The sequence below is a fragment of the Equus asinus genome, chromosome 3, assembly GCF_041296235.1.
Source record: "Equus asinus isolate D_3611 breed Donkey chromosome 3, EquAss-T2T_v2, whole genome shotgun sequence".
NCBI classification, from domain to species: domain Eukaryota; kingdom Metazoa; phylum Chordata; class Mammalia; order Perissodactyla; family Equidae; genus Equus; species Equus asinus.
Genome location: NC_091792.1, coordinates 54,831,114 through 54,855,143, shown reverse-complemented (window position 1 = coordinate 54,855,143; position 24,030 = coordinate 54,831,114). Strand labels below are relative to the sequence as shown.

At 35.2% G+C, this 24,030-nt stretch overlaps 1 protein-coding gene across 12 annotated transcripts in view; it reads left to right on the top strand.

Moving 5' to 3' along the window:
• NEK1 (NIMA related kinase 1) overlaps positions 1-24,030 on the top strand; it is a 220,342-nt gene that overhangs the window by 155,954 nt on the left and 40,358 nt on the right. For all 12 annotated transcript variants that reach the window (XM_070505065.1, XM_070505062.1, XM_070505061.1 and 9 more), the window contains 2 exons: positions 707-859; positions 23,837-24,013. In XM_070505065.1, the coding sequence (XP_070361166.1) occupies positions 707-859; positions 23,837-24,013 (330 nt within the window). The remainder of the gene's footprint in view (positions 1-706; positions 860-23,836; positions 24,014-24,030) is intronic.

The window sequence follows — 24,030 nt, the reverse complement described above, 5'->3', positions numbered from 1 at the left end:
ATGGAAAGTTTATATGTCTTATACTCCATAATATTTGAGGTTATATCCTGTCTATTACTGCTAGGTACCTATATACTAAATGTACTACTACTAAACGTTCTAAAGACTCAGACTTTAGTAGATAATTTTCTATTTTTTGCCTGCTAAATTTTATTTATAAGGTTTACCCAAAATTGTTAATGTCAGAAAGAGTCAGTTGCCTACTTATGATGTATAAGATAAAATAAAACAAAATTTCTTAGAAATACTTTTCTCTACTTTTAATCCACATGCACATTTATCTTAGGATTTGTTTTCTATTCTCTATAATTAAGTTTATAGAAGCAAAATATTTTTATTTTTTTGTACTCCCCAAAATTATTGCTTAACTATCTTCATTTTTTATTTTCGCAAATTAAAATTATAGTATATTATAATTTATGCTTTATGTTCCCTAAAACTAGAATTTAATTCTTAAGTATTTAAAAAGGCAATACTAGATATTTTTCTTGTTACTAGTGTCAGTTGCTTCTGTTCTTTCTATCATTCATCGTTCATTCCCTGAAAGTCTTTCTTTAAACATCATCATTATATGCTGTTTGTTTACAAAAACTTTTTCTCACGAAACACTTAACTGGATAGAAGACCTTAAATCTGACTTATAATGCAGGATTATTATTATTACGTTCTATCATTGAAAATTATTTTTTGTATCTTTCTCTTCTAGAACATACGGTAGGAGAGGTTATTAAATTAGATCCTGGTGGATCTCCAAGAAGAGTCTGGGGAAAAAGCCCTACCAATTCTGTTCTAAAGATACTTGGAGAAGCTGAACTACAACTGCAGACAGAACTATTGGAGATCACAGCCGTTGGAAGTGGTAAGCAGAGAGTAGCTGTTTTTCCGTACTAGAAATAATACTATTAAAAATCAAATTGTATTTTTTAAGATGTGTTTATTTTAAGTGAATTATTTGTAAAAGATCATCTTTTTTGTCATAATTTCTAGTTAGATGGAGAATGGTTGTATTTTCTGGGGAGCTGTCTCAAATGACAGTCTTGAGTTTTGGTATGTTATAATCTGAATAGGATATAATATAAAAGGAAAAGGAAATGTGTATGGAGGGAGCCAGAAAAGTAGAATAGTCACAGCAATATTTTGCATGAAGAAAGATATAAAAGTAGTGTGTTGAGACGAATCGTGTATATTTTAATGTGGATTCAGGAATCACGTTGACTAAAAGATATCTGTAACGGGTTTGACATACATTAACCTAGGACTGGGGAGGATCAATTCTTGTGAGGCAGGAGGAAAATATTTATGATCCATGAGTATTGTGGGTCTTGGTATTATAGCTATGCATAAGGAAGAGTGTCTGTGTAAAAGGAGGTGTTTTCAGATTTAGCATCTTATTCAAATGAAGAGGAAGTTGAATATAGTTTTTTTTTTAAGTTGTGTCTAGGCATGAGTGTAGTGTGTGTATGTGTCACTTTTGCTCTCTTTCTCTCTTTCTACCTCTGTCTCTCTCTCTTTTATTCTTTTTCTCTGTCTCTCCTTAAAGCTTAGAGTGAAACTCATATCCAAAACTAACAGAAAAATAACCTAGGGGGTGAGGCTATTCACATTGTATATGTAGGAGTTAGTCAGATACTAATAATTAGCCAGTGAAGTGAACCTATACACGTGTTAATAAAGCTGCAAAAGTGAGTTGCTATTTCCTTATTAAGGGTGAATCTCCTAGCCATTAATGATTCTGGCATTTTCTTTAATATTAAAGAGAAAAAAATTTGAATGAAGAAGTATATATAATCATTTGTTTGAAGAAAGGGCAAGTACACAAAGTGTGTGTATTCCTAATTAATTTGTTCACACTCTCGTGTCTGGAAATTGTGCAGTTGTATCCCAAATACCAATCAAAACCAAAAATACTAGTAATTTAATATGCTTATGTCTCAGTCTGAGCCTGTTCTCAAAATGCCTCAGGCTTTATTCAGGAAAAAACTGCCTCCAGGCCAAAACACTTTCAAAAATAATGATAAGAATTGCAGATTATTTTGTAGTCTAAAAGTCCTATATATGTTCATTCCCATTAGAACTACTACTTTAAAAACATCAGATTCTGATACCTCTTGTGTAAAATTTTTGTTGCTTAAATATTTGTAATTTGATGTATGATAATATGTAGGCAATGTGAAAGCAAGGCTTTCCTTCTACGTATTAAAATTATCCATCTGCATAGAATTGGAACTGAGAAGTAATTTAGTTTATCATTTATTTTATTTTTTTAATTCAATTTCCCAACTATTTATTGAACATTTACTGGCTGTGTGTACTATTATGCGGTGGGTGCTAGAGCTACAAAGAGTAAAAAATTATCCTTGCTCTCAGAGGACACATAACAAATGAAAACAAATAAATGATAGTATTGCATGAAAAGAGTAAGAATAAAATATGCACAAAGTTAAGAGGTAGTGCAGAGATGTTTAAGTAATTAACTTTATTTTGGATAGTTAAACACTTCCCAGAGTCGTCTTCTGCCCTCTTTTTAAGTTTTTCCCCAACTACATTTACTTAGAATAATATGCTTTGTGCTGGGATTTTAGGACACAGATGTCACAGTTCTTACCATCAAGGAAATCATGTGTGACAAAGTCTGCGTTAGAGGTGTTGTGTGTGAAAAGCTTTGGAGCCACAGTTGAGGAGGCTTTATGTTATCAATGCTATCCAGTTTCATTGATGATAATATGGCCCTTTTGGGTAAGGGAAAGCCACAGAGACAGCAAGTGATTTTGAGTTAGGCCAAAGATAAAAAAGAGCTCATTGGGTAGATAAGGAAGAAAATGAAATTCAGGGCAAATGCAATTCCAGTATAGTCAGGCACCACATAATGACGTTTTGGTCAACAACAGACTGCATATGCAACGGAGGTCCCATGTAGCTGTCGTAATGTTGTAGCGCAGCACATTACTCACCTGTTGGTGGTGATGGTGGTGTAAACAAACCTACTGTACTGCCAGTCGTATAAAAGTATAGCACATACAATTATGTGCAGTCCATAATACTTGATAATGATAATAAATGACTATGTTACTGCTTTATATATTTACCCCACTATACTTTTTATTGTTATTTTAGAGTGTACTTTTCTGACTGTACTTACAAAAACGATTTTACTGTAATATAGCATGCTCTGTTATTCTGGCGGCAGCCTCGGACATCTCATGCTTACTACATCTTTTGATCGCACTATTTTCTCTTGTGTTTGATTTAATCTTATGTTGTTTTGTTCATTGTTGCCCCCAAGCATACAAAATCTGCTGCTAATGTTGCCAGTAAGAGATCACGTCAAGTGATTGACCTGAAAACAAAATTAAAAGTGATTAAGGACTACGTAGGTGGAAAATCAGTGATGGTTATTGCTTGCCAGTCAGGCATGTCCCATTCCACCCTGACTATGATCTTGAAGAACAAAGTTACGGAAGCTTTCAAAGGATCTGCCTCATTGAAGGCAATGAGACTAATAAAAATTTGAGAAGGGCCTGTATCAGACATGGAGAAACTTCTAATGACTTCGAATAAAGACCAGACACAGAAGCATATCCCTCTCAGTATCTTGATGATCACAGCCAAAGCAAAACGTTTCTTTGCAATGTTGAAAGAAAAGGCTGGACCTGACTATGATGTTGAATTTACTGCTGGCTCTGGGTGGTTTAAATAATTCAAGAATCATTATCAGTACATAATATGAAATTAAGTGGTGAGTCTGCAAATGCTGATGTGAGGGCAGCTGAAAAATTTTTGGAAACTTTAGATAAGCTGATTGTGGAGGAAAATTACTTGCCAGAGCAAATATTCAATATAGATGAAACCTCTCTGTTCTGGAAATGGATCCTTAAAATGACTTTCATCCATAAGGAGGCCAAGTCAAAGCCAGGTTTCAAGGCTTCTAAGGATAGGGTAACAGTCTTGCTTGGGGGCAATATGGCAGGCTACAAATTGAAACCCTTTGTGATCTGGCTTAGTGAGAACCCCAAGGCCTTCAAGCCTTACATATCAGTAAGCACATACTGCCAGTGTACTATAGGAGTCATAAGAAGTCATGGATGACCCAGCTTCTCTTCCAAGATGCCCTCCTGAATTGCTATGCTGCAAAATAGAGAAATATGGTTTGGAGAATAACATAACCTTCAAGATTTTACTATTATTTTTTTTTAAAGGAACTTTTTTTTTAAAGATTGGCACCTGAGCTAACAACAGTTGCCAATCTTCATTGTTTTTTCCTAAAGATTGGCACCTGAGCTAACCACTGTTGCCCATCTATTTTTTTTTCTTTCTGCTTTTTCTCCCCAAATTCCCCCAGTACATAGTTGTGTATTTTAGTTGTGAGTCCTTCTAGTTGTGGCATGTGGGATGCCGCCTCAACGTGGCCTGATGAGCAGTGCCATGTCGGCGCCCAGGATCTGAACCAGCAAAACCCTGGGCCGCCACAGTGGAGCGCGCAAGCTTAACCACTCGGCCATGGGGCCGGCCCCATTACTTATTGTTGATATGCTCTCAGACATCCTTCTTTTATTGGTGATCTTCATCCTAATATCAAAGCTGTATTTCTCCTTCCAAACACTACCTCTTTGATCCATCCGGTCTATCAAGGAGTTATAGAAGCTTTTAAGGCCTACTGCCTGAGGAGGACCTTTGCCCAGGCTATTGCTGCAACTGAGGAAGACACTGATGCAATTCTGGAAGGATTACAACATTTATGACTGCATCAAGAACCTTACTTGGACTTGGGGTGATGTCACCAAGGAGTGTGTGAATGGCATCTGGAAGAAGACACTCAAGAAGTTTGTCCATGCCTTCAAAGGACTTGCCAAGGATAAGGAGGTGGCAAAAATCAACAAAGCTGTGGTTGAGATGGCAAACAACTTTAACTTGGATGTGATTGAGGATGACGCTGAGGAGTTCCTAGAGGTGGTTCCTGAGGAAGTGACTACTGAGGAGTTGTTGGAACTGGAACAGGAACACATAGCTGAAGAAGAGGCAAGAGAAAAGGAAACTGCAGGAGAAGAAAAATAAGAGCACTCAAGAAAATTCACAGTGAAGAGTTTAGCAGAAGCTTTTGCAGACCTCAACGAGCTCTTTAAAAAGTTTGAAAACATGGATGCCAGCACTGAAAGATTTTCCTTAAGAGAGGGGAATGTTCATGGTATATTATCTGCTTATAAGCAGATCTATGATGAAAAAAAGAAACAAACCAAACAAACCACCGTGGACATATTTCTGAAAAGAGTGACACCTCCTGAAGAAGAGCCTCAGGCAGGTCCTTCAGGAGGTGTTCCAGCAGAAAGCATTGTTATCATAGGAGATGACAGCTCCATGCGTGTTAATGCCCCTGAAGACCTTCCAGTGGGACAAGATGTTGAGGTGGAAGACAGTGATATTGATGATGCTGACCCTGCGTAGGCCTAGGCTAATGTGTGTGTTTGTATCTTAATTTTTAATAAAGAAGTTAAAAAGTAAAAAAAAAATTAAAAATAGAAAAAAGCTTGTAGAATAAAGATACAAGGAGAAAATATTTTTGTACAGCTATAAAATGTGTATTTTAAGCTAAGTATTATTACAAAAGAGTCAAAAAGTTTTAAAAAATTTATAAAGTAAAAAGTTACTGTAAGCTAAGGTTAATTTATTCTCAAAGAAAGAAAATTATTTTTTTATCAATTTAGTGTAGTGTAAGTGTACAGTGTTTATAAAGTCTGTAGTAGTGTACAGAAATGTCCTAGGCCTTCACATTCACTCACCACTAACTTACTGACTCACTCAGAGCAATTCCAGTCCTGCAAGCTCTATTCACGGTAATTGCCATATACAAGTATACCATTTTTTATCTCTTAGACCATATTTTTACTGTACCTTGTCTATGTTGAGATATGTTTAGATACACAAATACTTAGAATTGTGTTACAGTTGCCTATAGTATTCAGGGCAGTAACACGCTGTACAGGTTTGTAGCCTAGGAGCAATGAACTATATCAGATAGCTTACGTGTATAGTAGGTTATACCATCTAGGCATGTAGTAGGCTATGTCATTTAGGATGCACAATGACAAACTCGCCTAATAACGCATTTCTCAGAATATATCACTGTCATTACACAACACATGACTGTATATGCAAAGACGCAAAGCTTTATTTAATGTGTATGTGGGAGCAGCTTTATGTTGTGGATAAGGAATGGGTTTTGGTTCCAGTTCTGGTTCCATCACTTGCCCAGGAACCATGCGCAAATTCCTCTGACATTGACGTTCAGTTTCTCCATGTGTGGAATGGAAACACTATTATCAAGGATTGCTTTGTGGATTAAATGACAAACATAAAGAACCTGTGATGTTCTTTAGTCTTCCAATCCTTCTGTCCATCTCATCATTTTGATTGTCTTAAGCTCCTTTTATAATAGATTCCTTAGGAGGGGCTCGTGTGAACAATATAACCAGAGATTTTGCACGTTCATAACAGTTTGTCTGAAGACTTTATTCTGGGAGATCAGTTTGGCTGAATATACCTCCTTGGCTTACATTTCCTTTCTTTGAATATCTTTAATATAACTTTGTTATATTCTGGCATAAAGCATAATTTTCAGAAAGCCTGGTGACAATCTTATTTTCTTTTCCTTGTAACTGACTTGGTCTTTCTGCTTGAATACTCAAAGGATATCTATCTTTTTCCTTAAAGTCCAGTAGTTTTCTTAAAATATATTTTGGTGTTGGGTTTATTTTTCTAGTATTTAGTGTATTTGGGTTTATTCTTTTAAAAGACTTTTGTTTTAGAGTAGTTTTGGGTTCACAGCAAAATTGAACAGGAAGTACAGAGAATTTCCATATACCCCCTCCTCCCACATGTTTATCCTCCCCAGCCATCAACAGCCGCCCACAAGGGGTGCTTTCGTTAGAGTCGACAAACCAACATTGGCACATTATTATCACCCAAAACCCATAGTTTACGTTAGGGTTCACTCTTGGTAGTGTACATTTTGCCTGTTTATCCCATGTTCCCCACAAACTCCTAACAACCGCTGACCTTTGTACTGTCCCATAGTTTTGCCTTTTCCAGAATGTCCTACAGTTGGTATCATACATTACGTAGCCTTTTCAGACTGGCTTCTTTCACTTAATAATATGCATTTAAGATTCCTTCATGTCTTTTCATGGCTGGATAGCTCACTTCTTTTTAGTGCTGAATAATGTTACATTGTATGGATATACCACAGTTTGTTTATATGGGTATTCACCTATTAAAGGACATCTTGATTGATTCCAGGTTTTGGCAGTTACAAATAAAACTGCTGTAAAAATCTGAGTGCAGTTTTCTATGTGGACATAGGATTTCAGTTCATCTGAGTAAATACCAAGGAGTATGATTGCTAGATTGTATGCTTAAGAATATGTTTAGTTTTATAAGAAACTGCCAAACTGTTTAACAAAGTGGCTGTACCATTTTACATTTCCATCAGAAAAGAATGAGAGTTCCACTTGCTCCACATCCTCAGCAGCATTTGATGTTGTCAGCGTTTTGGATTTTACCCATCATGATAGATGTGTAGTGGTAGCACATGTTTTAATTTGCAGTGCCCTAATAGCATATGATGTGAAGCCTCTTTCCATATGCTTATTTGCCATCTGTGTATCTTCTTTGCTGAGGTCTCTGTTCAGATCTTTTGCCCATTTTTTACTTGGGTTGTTTGTTTTCCTGTTGACTTTTAAGAATTCTTTGTAAATTTTGGTTAACAGTCCTTTTTGTGTTTGTCTTTTGCAAATAGTTTCTCCCAGTCTGTGACTTGTCTTCTCATTGTCTTGACAGTGTGTTTCTGTCACTGTTTAATTTTAATGAAAAATTTTTAATTTGAACGAAGAAGTTTTCATTTTAATGAAATCCAGCTTATTAATTCTCTCTTTCACTAATCATGCCTTTGGCATTATATCTGAAAAAGTCCTTGCCAAACCCAAGGTCATCTGGATTTTCTCTTACGTTATCTTCTAGGAGTTTTATAGTTTTGCATTTTTACACTTATGTCTCTGATTGATTTTAAGTGTGAAGTGTGTAAAGTCTGTGTCTAGATACCTTTTTTTTTTTTGGCCTATGGATGTCCAGTTGTTCCAGCACCAATTGTTGAAAAGACTATCCTTTCTCCATTGAATTGCCTTTGCTCCTTTGTTAAATATCAGTTGCCTATATATGTGTGAGTCTGTTTCTAGTCTCTTTGTTCTATTCCATTGATCTGTTTCCTATTCTTTCACCAATATCACACTGTCTTGATTACTGTAGCTTTTAGTAGTGTCATTCCTTTGTTCAATCTTGTGTTGGCTGTTCTGGGTCTTTTGCCTCTCCACATAAACTTTGGAATCAATTTGTCGATATCCACAAAATAACTTGCTAGGATTTTGGTTGGGATTGCTTTGAATTCATAGATCATCTTGGTAAGAACTGACATCTTGACAATATTGAGTCTTCCTATCCATACGCATGGGATAATATCTCCATTTACTTTGTATTTCTTTGATCTTTTTCATCAGTTTTGTAGTTTTTCCTCCTTGTGGTGTGTATTTTTAACATGTGGTTTCCAATCTTCTCCCTCCGCAATTTTAGGAAAGTTCCTGAGTCACAGTTTTCTGTTTTGTTCCTTAAGTCTACTTCAGGGACTTCTACTATGTGTATTTTGGATCTTCTTTGCCTTGCTTCTGTATGTGTCCCTTTCTCTTGAATCCTTTTTGTCACTTTTTTCTTTAATTAAATATTTTTCTCCTGCTCACCTGCCATATCTCTTAAGACATAGTCTGTTTTGTTTATATGATCTTGTGTTTATTCTAGAATCTTTATTTCTAAGTTCTTTTTCCTAGTCTTTCCTGAGCTCTATCAGCTGCCTCATTCTTGATTATTTTCTTGTTGTAATTTATTTGTTCTCGTGTCATATCGTGTTCTTAATTTTTCTAGTTAATTTTGCAATGCTAGGTTATAATTTTAATTTGTTTTGTGAGTTTTAATTGTCTGTAGCAGCAGTTCTCAACCAAGCATGATTTTGCCATTGTCTGGAGACATTTTTGGTTGCCACCAGGGAAAGGTACTACAAGTGTCTAGTGGGTAGAGGCCAGAGAAGCTGGTAAATCTTCTACAGTGCATACTGTGCCAGGTGCTCCCCCAAACAAAGAATTACCTGACCCAATAGTGCCAAATTTGGGAAACTCCAGTCAATAGGGATATTATTCTTTTACTTCTGTTTTTTCTTATAATAACTTTGTACGGAATTCAGTGATGACCCTATTATGTTAGTTATTTGCATGTGAAATTAGATTTGCTAAACTTTTAGAAGGGAAGAATTAGTCAAAATAGCTTTTCTAACTTCATAGCTTAGAGCTTCCTCTTCTGTTACTTTGATGAAATGTTTAGAAATTACGGCCTTGTAGTTTCTGCTCTTCCCTCACTTTTCTCTTTTCTTTGTTTCTATTATTCCTGCACAGGTCAATTTGGATTCTCCTTCCAGAATTTTCTCCTCAGTGTGGGCTTTATTCTAGAAGGGAGCTTTAATCAGTTAGTTTTGAGAATTCTTAGTGTCCAGACTGTCCCAACCCTTTTCGACTTTTCCATTCATCCCTTCCACTTACTTGCAAATTGGAAGGTGTGGAAACCATTCCCATTTCAGCTGCTATTCTTAAATTGGCCCATAACACTTGCTTGGGAATACCTACTGGCTATTTTGGCGTTCTCCTGATCTGGGGTCTGTCAGGTGCCCTGTTGTTTCTCTCTGCTTTCTTTTGCACAGATGCTGTAACTACCTGAGTCTGGAGGCTGTCAGTGATTTTTTTCCCCATTCACATGTATTTTGGGAGTTGTGAGGATATCTTGTCACCTAGATTTGGTTTAGATGTTGTTCATAGGTATTTGGTTTTGCTGTCCTGATTTTGTCTCTTTTGTGGAGGTATCAGGGAGATTTTTAAAAAACAAAACTATGTTCTTTGCCATCTTCCCAGAATTTCTCTATTTGTCTTTAATTATTTAAACATGGATGATGTTGCTATAAACATTTTTCTCACATTTGACTGTTTTTCCCTTCTAAACATGTAACACCTACACCCACTGTGAGGGAAAGTAATTTATGAGAGATGTTTGCCTGTAATTTTCCTTTTTTGTAAGATGCTTATGGTATTTTGGTATCAATTATGAAACTGACCTTAGAAAACAAGTTGGAAAATATTCCCTTTTTTCTTACTTTCTGGAAAAGTTTGTGAAATAGTACTATTATTTTTCTTTTAAGTATTTGGAAGAATTTACTTATGAAGCCATCTGGACTTGGAGTTTTCTCTGGGGAAGTTTTTTTGGTGTGGGGGCGGGGAGGGGAAGTGGGTAAGATTGTCCCTAAGCTAACATCTGTGCCAATCTTCCTCTATTTTGTATATGGGACACCGCCACAGCATGGCTTGATGAGCAATGGTGGCTTGATGAGCTATGTATAGGTCTGTGCTCAGGATCCAAACCCACAAACGCTGGGCTGCCAAGCAGAGCACGCGAACTTAACCGCAACACCACTGGCTGGCCCCTCTGTGGAAAGATTTAAATTTCAGATTAAATTTATGCTGTAATTCCCATTGGATCTTTGGATTATTTGCAAGTATTTTGCATTCAATTTTATAACACTTTGGGTTTTTTCTAGTTATCTTTCTGTTACTGCTTTCTAGTTTAATTGTATTGTCACAGAACATAATGCTTGAGCATGATTTCAGTCCTTTGAAATTTTTGAGACTTGCTTTATCACCCAATTTATAGTCCATTCTGGTAAATATTTCACATGTGCTTGAATGTGTATTTCGCAGTTATTGGGTATAGTTGTATGTATGTATATTCTGTGTTGAGTTGTTTAATTATGATGTTCAAATCTTCTATAATTTTACTGATTATTTTTGTCTGCTTGTTGTATTGGCTACTGAAAGAGGAGTGTTAAAATCTCTAAGTATATTTGCGGGTTTGTCATTTTCTCAATTCTGTCCATCTTTGCTCTTTATATTTTGAAGCTAAGTTATTTAGTACAGAGCAATTTAGATTATTGCATTGATTGTTTAGCTTGTTGCATTAGATTGTTTAGGTTATAGCATCAATGCTTTTATGCATCTTCCTGTTGCATTGACTCTTTAATATTTTATGTCTCTTGTTATCTCTAGTAACATTACTTCCTGTAAGGTCTCCTTTATCTCATACTGTATAGCTACACCAGCAAGCCTTCTTTTGGTTAATGTTTGCTTGGTATATCTTTTTCTTTCAATTTCTCTGGCTTCTTATGTTTAAATGCATCTCTTACCTCAAATCCAGCCTGAAAAATCTTTGTCTTTTAATCTGAGTGTTTATTTATATGTAATGTAATTACTGATATGGTTTGATTTTTAGTCTGTGTACTGTCGTGCTGTATGTTTTTTATTTGTCCCATCTGTTCTTTGTTTATTCTTTTATTCCTTTGACTCTTTTCATTCCTCCTTTTGGAATGATCAAGCATTTCATTTTTCTCTTCTATTTGTCTTTAAATATATTTTTCATATTTACCCTTTTGTTGTGGTCCTAGAGGTTATAATTTGCATTCTTGTTTAATTCTACCATAATGCTCATTTAAAGCTACCTTAATTTAGTATTTATATCCCTTCTCAAACCATGCATGTGCTTTTAACAATATTACTCCATTTATCCCCTTCTATCCTTTTATACTATTGTTATTATATATTTTATTTCCATATGTCTTATATGGTTCATAAGACATTATTATCCTAAGCTGTCAGTATTCATTTACTTTTACCCACAATTTATTCTTTATACTGCTGTTTATTCCTTCTTGAAGTTACATACTTCCATTTGACATTTTTTCCCCTTAGTCTGAAGAACTTCCTTTAGTGTTTCCTGTAGTGCAGATCTGCTCTTTGTAAATTCCCTCAGCTTTTGTTTGTCTGAAAAGATCTTTATTGCACCTCTGGTTTAAAGGAATATTTTCACTGTGTGTTAAAATCTAGGTAGATGGGGTTTAGGGGGCTTTGTTTTGTTTTGTTTGTGCTTTATTTCATTTGTTTTTTGTGCTTTAAAGGTGTCTACATTTTCTTCTGGCGTTCGTAATTATATGTCAGTTATATGTCTTATTTTGTTCCTTTGAAAGCAATATGTATTTTTCTTCAAACTGCTTTAATAGTTTCTCTTTGATTTTCCACAGTTTTACCGTGATATGCCTAGATATAATTTCCTTTGTCTTTAACTTGCTTTGAGTTTTGTCAGCTTCATAAACCTTTTTTTCAGTTTTGGGAAAATTCTGTCCGTTGGGTCTTCCTATACTGCTTCTGCTCCATTATTTCTGTTACTCTTTTTGGACTCCAGTTACACATGTCTTAGACCCTTTATATTTATCACATGTATCTTTTATGCTCTAGTCTGCTTTTTTACATTTTTTCCTTTTTGCTTCAGTTTGGATATTTCTTTGGATCTCTCTATCATTTCACTCATCCTGTCTTCTGCTGTCTCTAACCTATGTTTAAAGAATCCAGTGAGCTCAAAATATCAGATATTGTGTTTTTCAATTCTAAAATGTCCATCTGATATTCTTTTATAGATTCCAGTTTTCTGTTGAAAATATCCGTAGATTTATCCATTTGGTCCATCTCTTCCTCTGTTTTCTTAAACATATTAATCGAAGTTATTTTAAAATCCCTGCATGGTAAATCTCATATCTGAGTTATCTATATCTGTTTCTATTGTTATCTATGTCTGTTCTGTTTCTGTTCTCTCTTTTCTTCTTGGTTTTCAGTCATTTTTTTTTCCTTTTTTTTTTTTTTTTAATAACCCATGCTTTGTAACAGAGGTCAACAAACTTTTTCTATAAATTGCAAGATTGTAATCATTCTAGGCTTTGTGAGCCCATGTTATCCATGTTATTCTTCTTTTTAAATTTTTGTACAGCCCTTTAAAAATGTAAAAACCATTCTTAGCTTGTAGGCTATACAAAACCAGGGGACAGGTTGTAGTTTTTGTACCCAAGTTTTACAATATTTGATTGGATGTCAGACGTTGTGATTGAAAAATTTAATAGCTTCTGGATAATGTTATCTTTATTCAAAGAAATTTGTTTTCTTCTTAAAACTAAATAATACCAGTATGTTACCTTGACACTATTGAGGTTTGTATTAGACTTCGCTAGGTTCTGTTTGTTTGTATTTCTAGTTTTTAACTTATTCCAACATGTAGCCCTTATACCTATGTCTTGATCTTTCTGCGATCTCAACTAAAAGTTTTTGATGTTACCAAGTCCCCTCCACGTTCGTGGGACTTGATCTCTGATCTTTCTCCTGAATACTGCCTAGCTGCTCATATCTTTGCTCAGCCTTTTATCCTCCTAGCTGCTGTTTTATGCTGGTTTTCCTGGAGTGTTGCTTTGTGGATGCAGAGTTAGCCAAAAATAGAGGGGATTTGCTGCTGCTGCTGTTAGGGGACTTTTACATAGATTTAAGCGTTTCTTTTCAATTGTTTACTTCCCTTCCTGATTTTGTCCTTGAAGTCTGAGTCACTTTGGTAGCCTGAGACTTCACAGCCCAGTAAGACTGTTGCTTTCTGCTTGTATCTGTTTATCTGTGCTAATATGTAGAAAATGCCCTCAGGGAAAAAGCTGGGACGAAGTGGAGCTCATCTCATGTATTTGCCTTCTCTCCACTGTTGTCCATTAGGCCTTGCCTGCATCAATTATTCCAAACAGTTTTTAAATGTATTTTTTGTCCATCATTTATGGTTACTTTTAGTGGGAGATTAATCCAATATGAGTTACATTGTCATGGCCAGGAACAAAAGCCCCTCCACTACATTTTTTTTTTTAAACTACCCATTTTTTCCCCGTGACTATAATAGTATGTTTACATTGTAAAACATTTCAAAAATACCAAAAACAATGCTAGAAAATTGAAATTATCCATAACCCTGCCACCTAGAGATTATGTTTCTGTTTTTCACATAAATTTTGTTTTTATTTAAAAATTTAGTTCTTCTGTTATGAAAGTTGTTTATGCACATAATTTAAAATGCCCACTAGTTCTGGAAGTCTTTTACCAAACAGCGGTCGCTAGACCTCATTCCTCACCTTATTTTCTGCTTTCCAGAGTCAACCACTTTCAGTTCTTTTAACTATTTCTTTTCTTTTGTATCAATATAATTATAAATCAGATACCGGTACTATTACTTCTTAATTTTTAAAAAATGTTTATTTATTTATTTTAGTTTTAGGCATTATCTGTGGGCTTCCTCCTTTGGAAGATAAGGATTTAGCTGCATTTCACCCATCTATTTTTTTCCCCCTGATCTCACCATGTACATCTATACTTCCCATCCCCACATCCTCCAAATATAATTTTAATTAAATCAATATACAGTGTTGGTATTGTTATGACCACATATATTCTATTCAAAGCTAAGATATATTGTACCATGACTACATTTCTTTCTTGCATAGTATTTCATTTTCCCTTTATTGAATGTGTGATTTTTTGCTTTGTTTTCTACATGCTTATTTCTAGTTTGTTGCCAGGCTCTCCCCTAGATATGGTTATCTGTTCTCAGAGTATTTAAATAAATTAGGTATTATATTAATATAATTTTCTTGGAAACATTTCTTTGGAATCCCTTCTGAGCTTCTCCAAACCAGACAAGTTTTTCCTTTGGCCTGCTGTAAAGATGTCATCCTAGCCTTTCCCTAACCTGTTCTGATGTTAGATCTCTTATTGCCTGGAGCCCATGGCTTCCTTTTTCATGATCTATTCTCACATTTTACTGACATGATGTGTGTATGTGTGTCCATGTGTGGCAGAAATTGCTACTGTCCTGCAGTTTCCAATTTTCCCTTCCTCCGTTTTATTAATAGATCTCCCCATGCCTGCAAGGATGTGAGCTGGCACATGGCTGCCTAAGCAGAGACTACGTTTCCCAGCTTCCTTTTGCAACTGGATGTGGCCGTGTGAATAGGCTTTTAATTTTTTTCCCAGCTTCATTGAGTTATGATTGAAAAATTAAAACACTGACTATATCTAAGTTATACAACATAGAGTTTTGATATAAGCATCCCTTGTGTGATGTTTACCACAGTCAAGCCAATTAACATAACCATCGCCTCACAGTTACCATTTTGTGTGTGTGTGCGTATGCACATGTGGTGAGAACACTTGAGATTTACTCTCTTAGCAAATTTCAAGTATACTATATGGTATTATTAATTATAGTTAACCATGCTGTATATTAGATCTCTAGGACTTATTCATCCTGTAACTGAAAGTTTGTACCCTTTACCAGTATCTCCCCATTCCCCCACCTCCTAGCCCCTGGCAACCACTGTTCTATCCTCTGTTTCTCTGAGTTCGACATTTTTAGATTCCACATCTATGTTATATCATACAATGTTTGTATTTCTCCGTCTGGCTTATTTCACTTAGCATAATGTCCTCCAAAGATTTCCTTCTTTCATAAGGCTGAACAATATTCTATTGTGTATATATACCACATTTTCTTTATAATCCATCTATTGGTGGACACTTAGGTAGTTTCCATGTCTTGCCTACTGTGAATAATGCTGCAGTGAACATGGGAGTACAGCTATCTCTTAAATATACTGATTTCATTTCCTTTGGATATATACCCAGAGCTGGAGTTGCTAGATCATATGGTAGTTCTCTTTTGAAGTTTTTGAGAAACTTCCCTACTATTTTCTATAACTGTACCAATTTACATTCCCACCAACAGTGCACAAGGATTCCCTTTTCTCCATATCCACACTAGTATTTGCTATCTCTTTTCTTTTTGATAATATTAACAAGAGTGAGGTGATCTCTCATTGTGATCTTGATTTGCATTTTTCCCGGTAATTAGTTTGGTTGAGCACCTTTTCATACTCCTGTTGGTCATTTGTATGTCGTCTTTTGAGTTCTACTTCTTTTGAGTCTTCTACTCAGTTCCTTTGCCCATTTTTAAATTGCTATCACTAATTAATAATAGCAAATTCATTTTAGTTTACTTTTTTTTTTTGGCTATTGAGAAGTGTAAGTTCCTTATGTGTTTTGAATCTTAACCCCTTATCAAATATATGGTTTGCAAATATTTTCTCCCATTCAATAGGTTGCCTTTTCATTTTGTTTATTGTTTCCTTTGCTGTGCCAGAAGCATTTTAGTTTGATATAGTTCCACTTGTTTATTTTTGCTTTTGTTACTTGTGCTTCTGGTGTCATACCCAAAAAGTCCTTGTCAAGATTATATCTTCTTTTGTCAAGTGTCTATTCAATTGTCTTGCACATTTTTCCATTCTGTTGATTTTGTTTTGGTTTCTGGGAGTTGTGGGTATATTCTGGATAGAAACCCTTTGTTAGTTATATGTGTTGTAAATATATTTTGTCCTCTAGTGATTTGTCCTTTTAAACTTGTCCTTAAAAATTCTAACTGTAAATAAAAGGATTAAATATACTGGGCTATACTAAAATTAACAGTTTCTTTTCTTCAAAATACACCCTTCAGTTGAATGTTGAATAGAAGTGTCATGTTCTTGATTCAAGGGAGTGAATATATCATATTAACTCAAGTTTTTAAAAAAATATCCATTATCAGATTAAGGAATTCTAGTCCAGTTTTACGAAGAGTCATTGAATTTTATCAAACTTTTTTTCTGAATCAGTTGAGATGATCATATGATTTTTCTGCCTTATATTAATGTGGCACATAGCACTGATTGAGTTTCAAATATTAAACAGGCTTTGTCAATATTATCTCTTGTTTTATTGTTACCAGTCGTATAAATGATGTATTTCATTGATTTCATTTGTGATTTTCTGATTGTGAGTGAATTTTATTGTGTCATATTCTTTTGGCCATATTGACTTACTTCTCTGTAAATTGTATTTTATTCTTTGCCTTTTTTATATTGCATTGCCAATCTTTTTCTTGTGAATATTTGATCTGGTACTGAAAATCTTTATCTAGTTTATCATCACATTTTTTCCCACATTCTTCTAGTTCACTTATTTTTTTTTGTTTCCTCTATTTTTTTATTGAGTTAATAATAGTTTACATCATTGTGAAATTTCAGTTGTACATTATTTCTTGTCCGTCACCATATACATGCTCTGTTTCACTCCCTGTGCCTTCCCCCCGCCACCCTTCCCCTGGTAGCCACTGAACTGTTTTCTTTGTCCATGTGTTTCTTTATATTCTACGTATGAGTGAAATCATATGGTGTTTGTCTTTCTCAGTCTGGCTTATTTTGCTTAGCATAATACCTTCCAGGTCCATCCATGTTGTTGATATGGGATGATTTTGTCTTTTTTTATGACTGAGTAGTATTCCATTGTATATATGTACCACATCATCTTTATCCAATCATCAGTCGATGGGCACTTAGATTGCTTCCATGTCTTAGCTATTGTGAATAGTGCTGCAATGAACATAGGGGTGTATATCTTACTTTGGATTGTTGATTTCAAGTTGTTTGGGTATCCAGTAGTGGGATAGCTGGGTCATATGGTATTTCTATTTTTAGGTTTTCTGAGGAATTTCCATACTGTTTTCCATAGTGGCAGCACCAGTTTGCATTCCCACCAGCGGTGTATGAGGGTTCCCTTTTCTCCACACCCTCTCCAACCTTTATAATTTTTAGTCTTAGTGATTATAGCCATGTTAACGGGTGTTACATGATATCTTAGTGTAGTTTTGATTTGCATTTCCCTGATGATTAGTGATATTGAACATCTTTTCATGTGCTTATTGGCCATCTGTATATCTTCTTTGGAAAAATATCTATTCATATCCTCTGCCCATTTTTTGATCAGGCTGTTTTTTTTGTTGTTGTTGAGTTGTGTGAGTTCCTTATATATTATGGAGATTAACCCCTTGTCAGATATATGATTTGCAAATATTTTCTCCCAGTTGGTGGGTTGTTTTTTTGTTTTGATCCTAGTTTCTTTCGCCTTGCAGAAGCTCTTTAGTCTGATGAAGTCCCACTTGTTTATTTTTTCTATTGTTTCCCTTTTCTGAGAAGATGTGGTATTCAAAAAGATCCTTTTAAGTTCAATGTCAAAGAGTGTACTACCTATATTATCTTCCAGGAGTTTTATGGTTTCAGGACTCATCTTCAAGTCTTTGATCCATTTTGAGTTTATTTTTGTATATGGCTTGAGATAATGGTCTACTTTCATTCTTTTGCAAAAGGTTGTCCAGATTTCCCAACAGCATTCATTGAAGAGACTATCTTTTCTCTGTTGTACGTTCTTGGCACCTTTCTCGAAGATTAGCTGTCAGTAGATGTACGGTTTTATTCCTGGGCTTTCAGTTCTGTTCCATTGATCTGTATGCCTGTTTTTGTATCAGTACCATGCCATTCTGATCACCATGGCTTTGTAGCACATTTTGAAGTCAGGGATTGTGATGCCTCCAGCTTTGTTCTTTTATCTCAGGATTGCTTTAGCAATTTGGAGTCTTTGGTTGCCCCTGATGAATTTTAGGATTCTTTGTTCTATTTCCATGAAGAATGTCATTGGGATTCTGATTGGGATTTCTTTGAATCTGGAGATTTTTGAGGGTAGTATGGACATTTTAACTTTGTTTATTCTTCTGATCCATGTGCGTGGAATGTCTTTCCATCCTCTTTATGTCATCATCAATTTCTTTCAATAATGTCTTATAGTTTTTATTATATAAGTCTTTCACCTCCTTGGTTAAATTTATTCCTAGATATTTTATTCTTTTTGTTGCAATTGTAAATGCAATTGTATTCTTGAATTCCTTTCTGTAAGTTCCTTATTAGAGTATAGAATGCAACTGATTTTTCTAAGTTGATTTTGTACCCTGCAACTTTACTGTAATTTTTAATTATTTCTAATAGTTTTACGGTGGATTCTTTAGGATTTTCTGTAAATAAGATCATGTTGTCTGCAAACAGCGAGAGTTTCACTTCACTCCCTATTTGGATTCCTTTTATTCCTTTTTCCTGCCTAATTGCTCTGGCCAAAACCTCCAGTACTATGTTGAATAAGAGTGGTGATAGTGGATATCCTTGTCTTGTTCCTGTTCTCAGAGGGCTGGAATTCAGTTTTTCCCCATTGAGTATGGTGATGTCTGTGGATTTGTTATATATGGCCTTTATTATGTTGAGGTACTTTCCTTCTATCCCCATTTTGTTAAGAGTTATTATTGTAATTGGCCGTTGGATCTTGTCCGATGCTTTCTCTGCATCTATTGAGATGATCATGTGGTTTTTGTTTCTCATTTTGTTAATGTGATATATCACATTGATTGATTTGGAGATGTTGAACCATCTCTATGTCCCTGGTATAAATCCCACTTGATCATAATGTATGATCTTTTTGATGTATATTGCTGTATTTGGATTGCCAATATTTTGTTGAGGATTTTTGTATCTATGTTCATCAGTGATATTGGCCTGTAGTTTTCCTTTTTTGTGTTGTCCTTTTCAGGCTTTGGTATCAGAGTGATGTTGGCCTCATAGAATGTGTTAGGAAGCATTCTATCTTCCTTAATTTTTTGGAATAGCTTGAGAAGAATAGATATTAAATCCTCTCTGAAAGTTTAGTAGAATTCTCTAGGGAAGCCATCTGATCCTGGGCTTTTATTTTTGGGTATGCTTTTGGTTACTATTTCAATCTCTTTCCTTGTGATTGGTCTATTCAGATTCTCCATTTCTTCTTGATTCAGCTTTGGGAGATTGTAAGAGTCTAAGAATTTATCCATTTCTTCTAGATTGTTGTTGGCTTATAGCTTTTTGTAGTAGTCTCTTATAATCCTTATATTTCTGTGGTATCCATTATTATTTCTCTGCTTTCGTTTCTAATTTTATTTATCTGAGCTTTCTCTCTTTTTTTTCTTTGTAAGTCTGGCTAGGGATTTGTCAATTTCATTTATCTTCTCAAAGAACCAGCTCTTTGTTTCATTGATCCTTTCTACTGCGTTTTTTGTTTCGATTGCATTTATTTCTGCTGTGATTTTTATTATTTCTCCTTCTGCTGACTTTGGGATTTGTTTGTTTTTCTTTTTCTAATTCAGTCAGGAGTAGGTTGAGATTGCTTATTTGGGATTTTTCTTGTTTGTTAAGGTGAGCCTGTATTCCAATGAATTTCCCTCTTGGTACTGCTTTTGCTATATACCATATGAGTTGGTATGGTATGTTTTCATTTTCATTTGTCTTCAGATTTTTTTCTTTCTTTCTTTCTTTTTTTTTGAGGAAGATAAGCCTGAGCTAACATCTACCACCAATCCTCCTTTTTTTGCTGAGGAAGACTGGCCCTGAGCTAACATCCGTGCCCATTTTCCTCAACTTTATATGTGGGATGCCTGCCACAGCAGGATATTTTCGCTTGATAGACTATTCTTGGCTGAAAGGTTTTGTCCTTCAAGGATTTGAATATGTCATTCCAGTCTCTCCTAGCCTGTAAGGTTTCTGCAGAGAAATCTGCTAAAAGCCTGATAGGGGTTCCTGTGTAGGTTATTTTCTTGTGCCTTGCAGCCATTAGTATTTTTTCTTTGTGATTCACTTTTGCCAGTTTCACCACTGTTTGCATTGCTGTGGGTCTTTTTACATTGACATATTTAGGAGATCTGGTAGCTTCTTTCACATGGATTTCCATCCCCTTCCCCAGGTTTGGGAAGTTCTCTGCTATTATTTCTTTGCTTTCTACTCCATTCTCCTTCTCTTCTCCCTTTTGAATACCTGTAATTCTTATGTTGCATTTCCTAATTGAGTCAGACAGTTCTCAGAGACTTTCTTCATTTCTTTCTAGTCTTAGTTCTCTCTCCTGTATCTGGAGCATTTCTTTATGTCTATCCTCGATTATGCTGATTCACTCCTCTGTGACATCCGCACGAGCATTCAGAGAATCCATATTTTGTTTTATCTCATTGATTGTGTCTTTCAGTTCCAATATTTCTGATTGAATTCGTCTTTATAGTTTCAATCTCTTTTGTGAAGTAGCTCCTGAACTCATTGAATTGTTTCTCTACATTCTCTTTTAGCTCATTGATTTTTTTTGATGATAGCTATTTTGAATTCTCTGTTATTCGATTACATATTTCTATGTATTCAGGACTGATTTATTAGTACTTGACATTTTCTCTATAGCCTAGAGATTTAATATAATTTTTGATACTTCTATAGGCTGTGCCTTTGTTCTTTTGCATCCTGGTATTATTTGGTCGCAGTTACCACCTGTCACCACTGGTTGTGGGTCAAGAGCTGCATACCCTGAGCCCTCTGGGTCTGCTAGGATCCAAAGCACTGGAAACACTGCTGAGTGGAGGGTCAGGGAGGGACGCTTTCTTCTGTGTACTCTCGTGGGCTTACTCACTGCTCTCGCTATCTGCTCGCTTGGGATGTTGACTTGATAAGGTCACCCCCACCCAACAGCTTTCACCTCAGTAGGGGGTTCCCCCTAGACTTCGAGGAACCTCAGGGATCTTTGATGTTCTGCAAATGAGCATCCCCTCCTCCCTTCCATACCTCTTGGAGGCTGCACGCAGTCCCAGATCACAGTCTTTTTTTGGGGAGGGAGCACTGTTTCCCCTTACCCTGTTTCACCTCCTCTGAGGGGCACTCTAGCTTCTCTAACCTCCAACGTATGGTTGCATGGGTCTCTCAGACGTCTTTTGTGTTGTGTGGATGTCCTCTGTTGGAGTGTGAATATTTTTTTCATTGTATCATGGAGGTGAGAGATTGCCAAGAGAATTCGCTCCGCCATGATGCTGACGTCACTGTCTATTTCACTTATTTTTATGCTATTTTTAGCCATTCAGGGTTTTTTGGTAATTTTTTTGCCAGTTTGCCTTTTTAATTTCTATGTTCTGAATTTCCTTCATTGGGTGGAAAGTTTTCTCAAATCCTTAGATTAGATAAATAGGCAGAGAACAGACACATGTATGCATGCAAGTATGTGCACACATGCATATATACAAAGTCTTTAGTCTATCTGGAATTCTAAAAATATTTTTCTTGGTTATTCTTAGACAATTATTATTCCAAACAAATTTTAAGTTCATTTTATCTAATTGGGTATTGTGATTAGAATTGTATTCAATTTATATGTTGATTTTTGTAGTATCATTTTTATGCTATTAAATTCAAGATTTTAAGTCTGTCTTTCTATTTGCACCAATCTCGTTTTGTGTTTGCCAGTAACATTTTGTTTTCTTCATTTAATTTCTAAACTTCTTTGGTAAATTTATTCTTATATAATGTTTATATTTTTGTCTTTATTATGATGATATATTTTTTCCATTTCCCTTTCTGTGTTCTTATTTCTAGTTAAAATAAAGCTATTCATTCTTTTTGTCTTTGTAAAATTTTATATCCAAACTCCTTACTGAATTATTTTCTTAAATCTATTAAGTTTTTTCCCTTGACATCTTAGATATTCCAGATTTGCAGCTTATATCATCAGTATAAGAAATAGTTTTTTGTTTAATATTATTCTCATTATTCCTTTTTCTTCTTGCTGTATTTGTTAGACACCCCAAAGCAATCTTTAATAATAATGATGCTCTCTGGCATCCTTGTTCCTTATCTTAATAGACATGATTTTATAGCAGAATGGTAAGGCTGAATGAGCAAAAACACAATTTGTTGATGAAGCTTGTTGAAGGAAAGATATTCCAAAACATGCACAGCACTATAGTTTTATCCTCTGTTGACTAGAAAGAAATAAGAGGTAAAACAACTCACACATAGCTGTATACAATTTTTTTTCCTAAGGAAGTTAACTGAACCAGGGGCAGTTCCTGCTAACCCAGTGTTATATCTAGTAGGACAGCAGGCAACACAAAGGGCCCACTTGACTTTAGTGATAATGAATTGAAATTGAGACCAATGAGCAAGGATCTCTGTTTTTATCCACTCATTTCAGCCATGTGTGTGCAGACATAGTAGGCAGAAAATTGAATTTATGTGGAGTTTGGATTTTGGCATGTGAGTACAATGAGTTGAGGATGTATGCAAGAGAAAGATTATAATGACAGACTTTAGATAGATTTTAATGGGGGTGATGGGGAGAGAAAATGTGGCAAGATCAATGTGTTGTAGATACTGGTGGGGTAACATTTTTTAGAGTTGGGGTAGTAGAGGGAGCTAAGTGGAAAAATAAGATGTTAGAAATTAGAAGGTGAAATATTTAACACAACACTTTTAGGAGCTGAACTTAATGGCAGGGTCTCCAAGTTATGACCATTAGAGTGACTGAGGTACGGTAAAGATAAGATCGTTAGAGAGGAACTGAAAAGCCCAAATACTGGAAGAATTATTGACATACGTATGGAAATCAACTAACTTAGTTAAGACAGAATTAGTGTTGGGGCAATCTCTTGACAGTGAGCTAAAAAGTAACATCTTCAAGGAATGAACGGGAGTCACCTGGGGGTCTTGTAGGTAACTCTAATAAGTTGTTCTGAAGTAAATCCATTCTCTTTGGCATCAATTAAAAATATGGGCAGTTTCTGACAATTCGAAGTAATTAGCAATTACCAGAAACAAGCAAAAATAATTAGGTAATAATTTTAAAAATACCATTCTGACACATATATCAGTTTCATTGAAAGGAAAAAGTAAACTGTATATTAACTACCTTAGAAATCATTATGTATAATTAAGATGAAATTCAGCTATCATCTACTTTAAACATTTATTAATTTCTAATACATAACAGAGCTTAACCAGTAATTTCTTGTTGTAAAAATGCAGTTACTGAACTTTGCTGTAAATGCTGTTACAAATAAAATTCAAGTCGTTTTGAGAATGTAGTATGATTTTTTTCCTTTTTTGTTGTTTCAGAGATTTCTCCTGATGGGGAGAATTACAAACCTTTTATTACTGGAGAAGAAAAAGTAAAATCTATTTCACTTGAAATGAACCCATTAGCTACTGTTGATTCTTCTGTTGAGACAAATAGTCCAAAGTTTAATGAGGCATCTCCACAGACATCATTGAAATCAGAAGGGAATTTGGATGGTACGTTTTAATTGGTC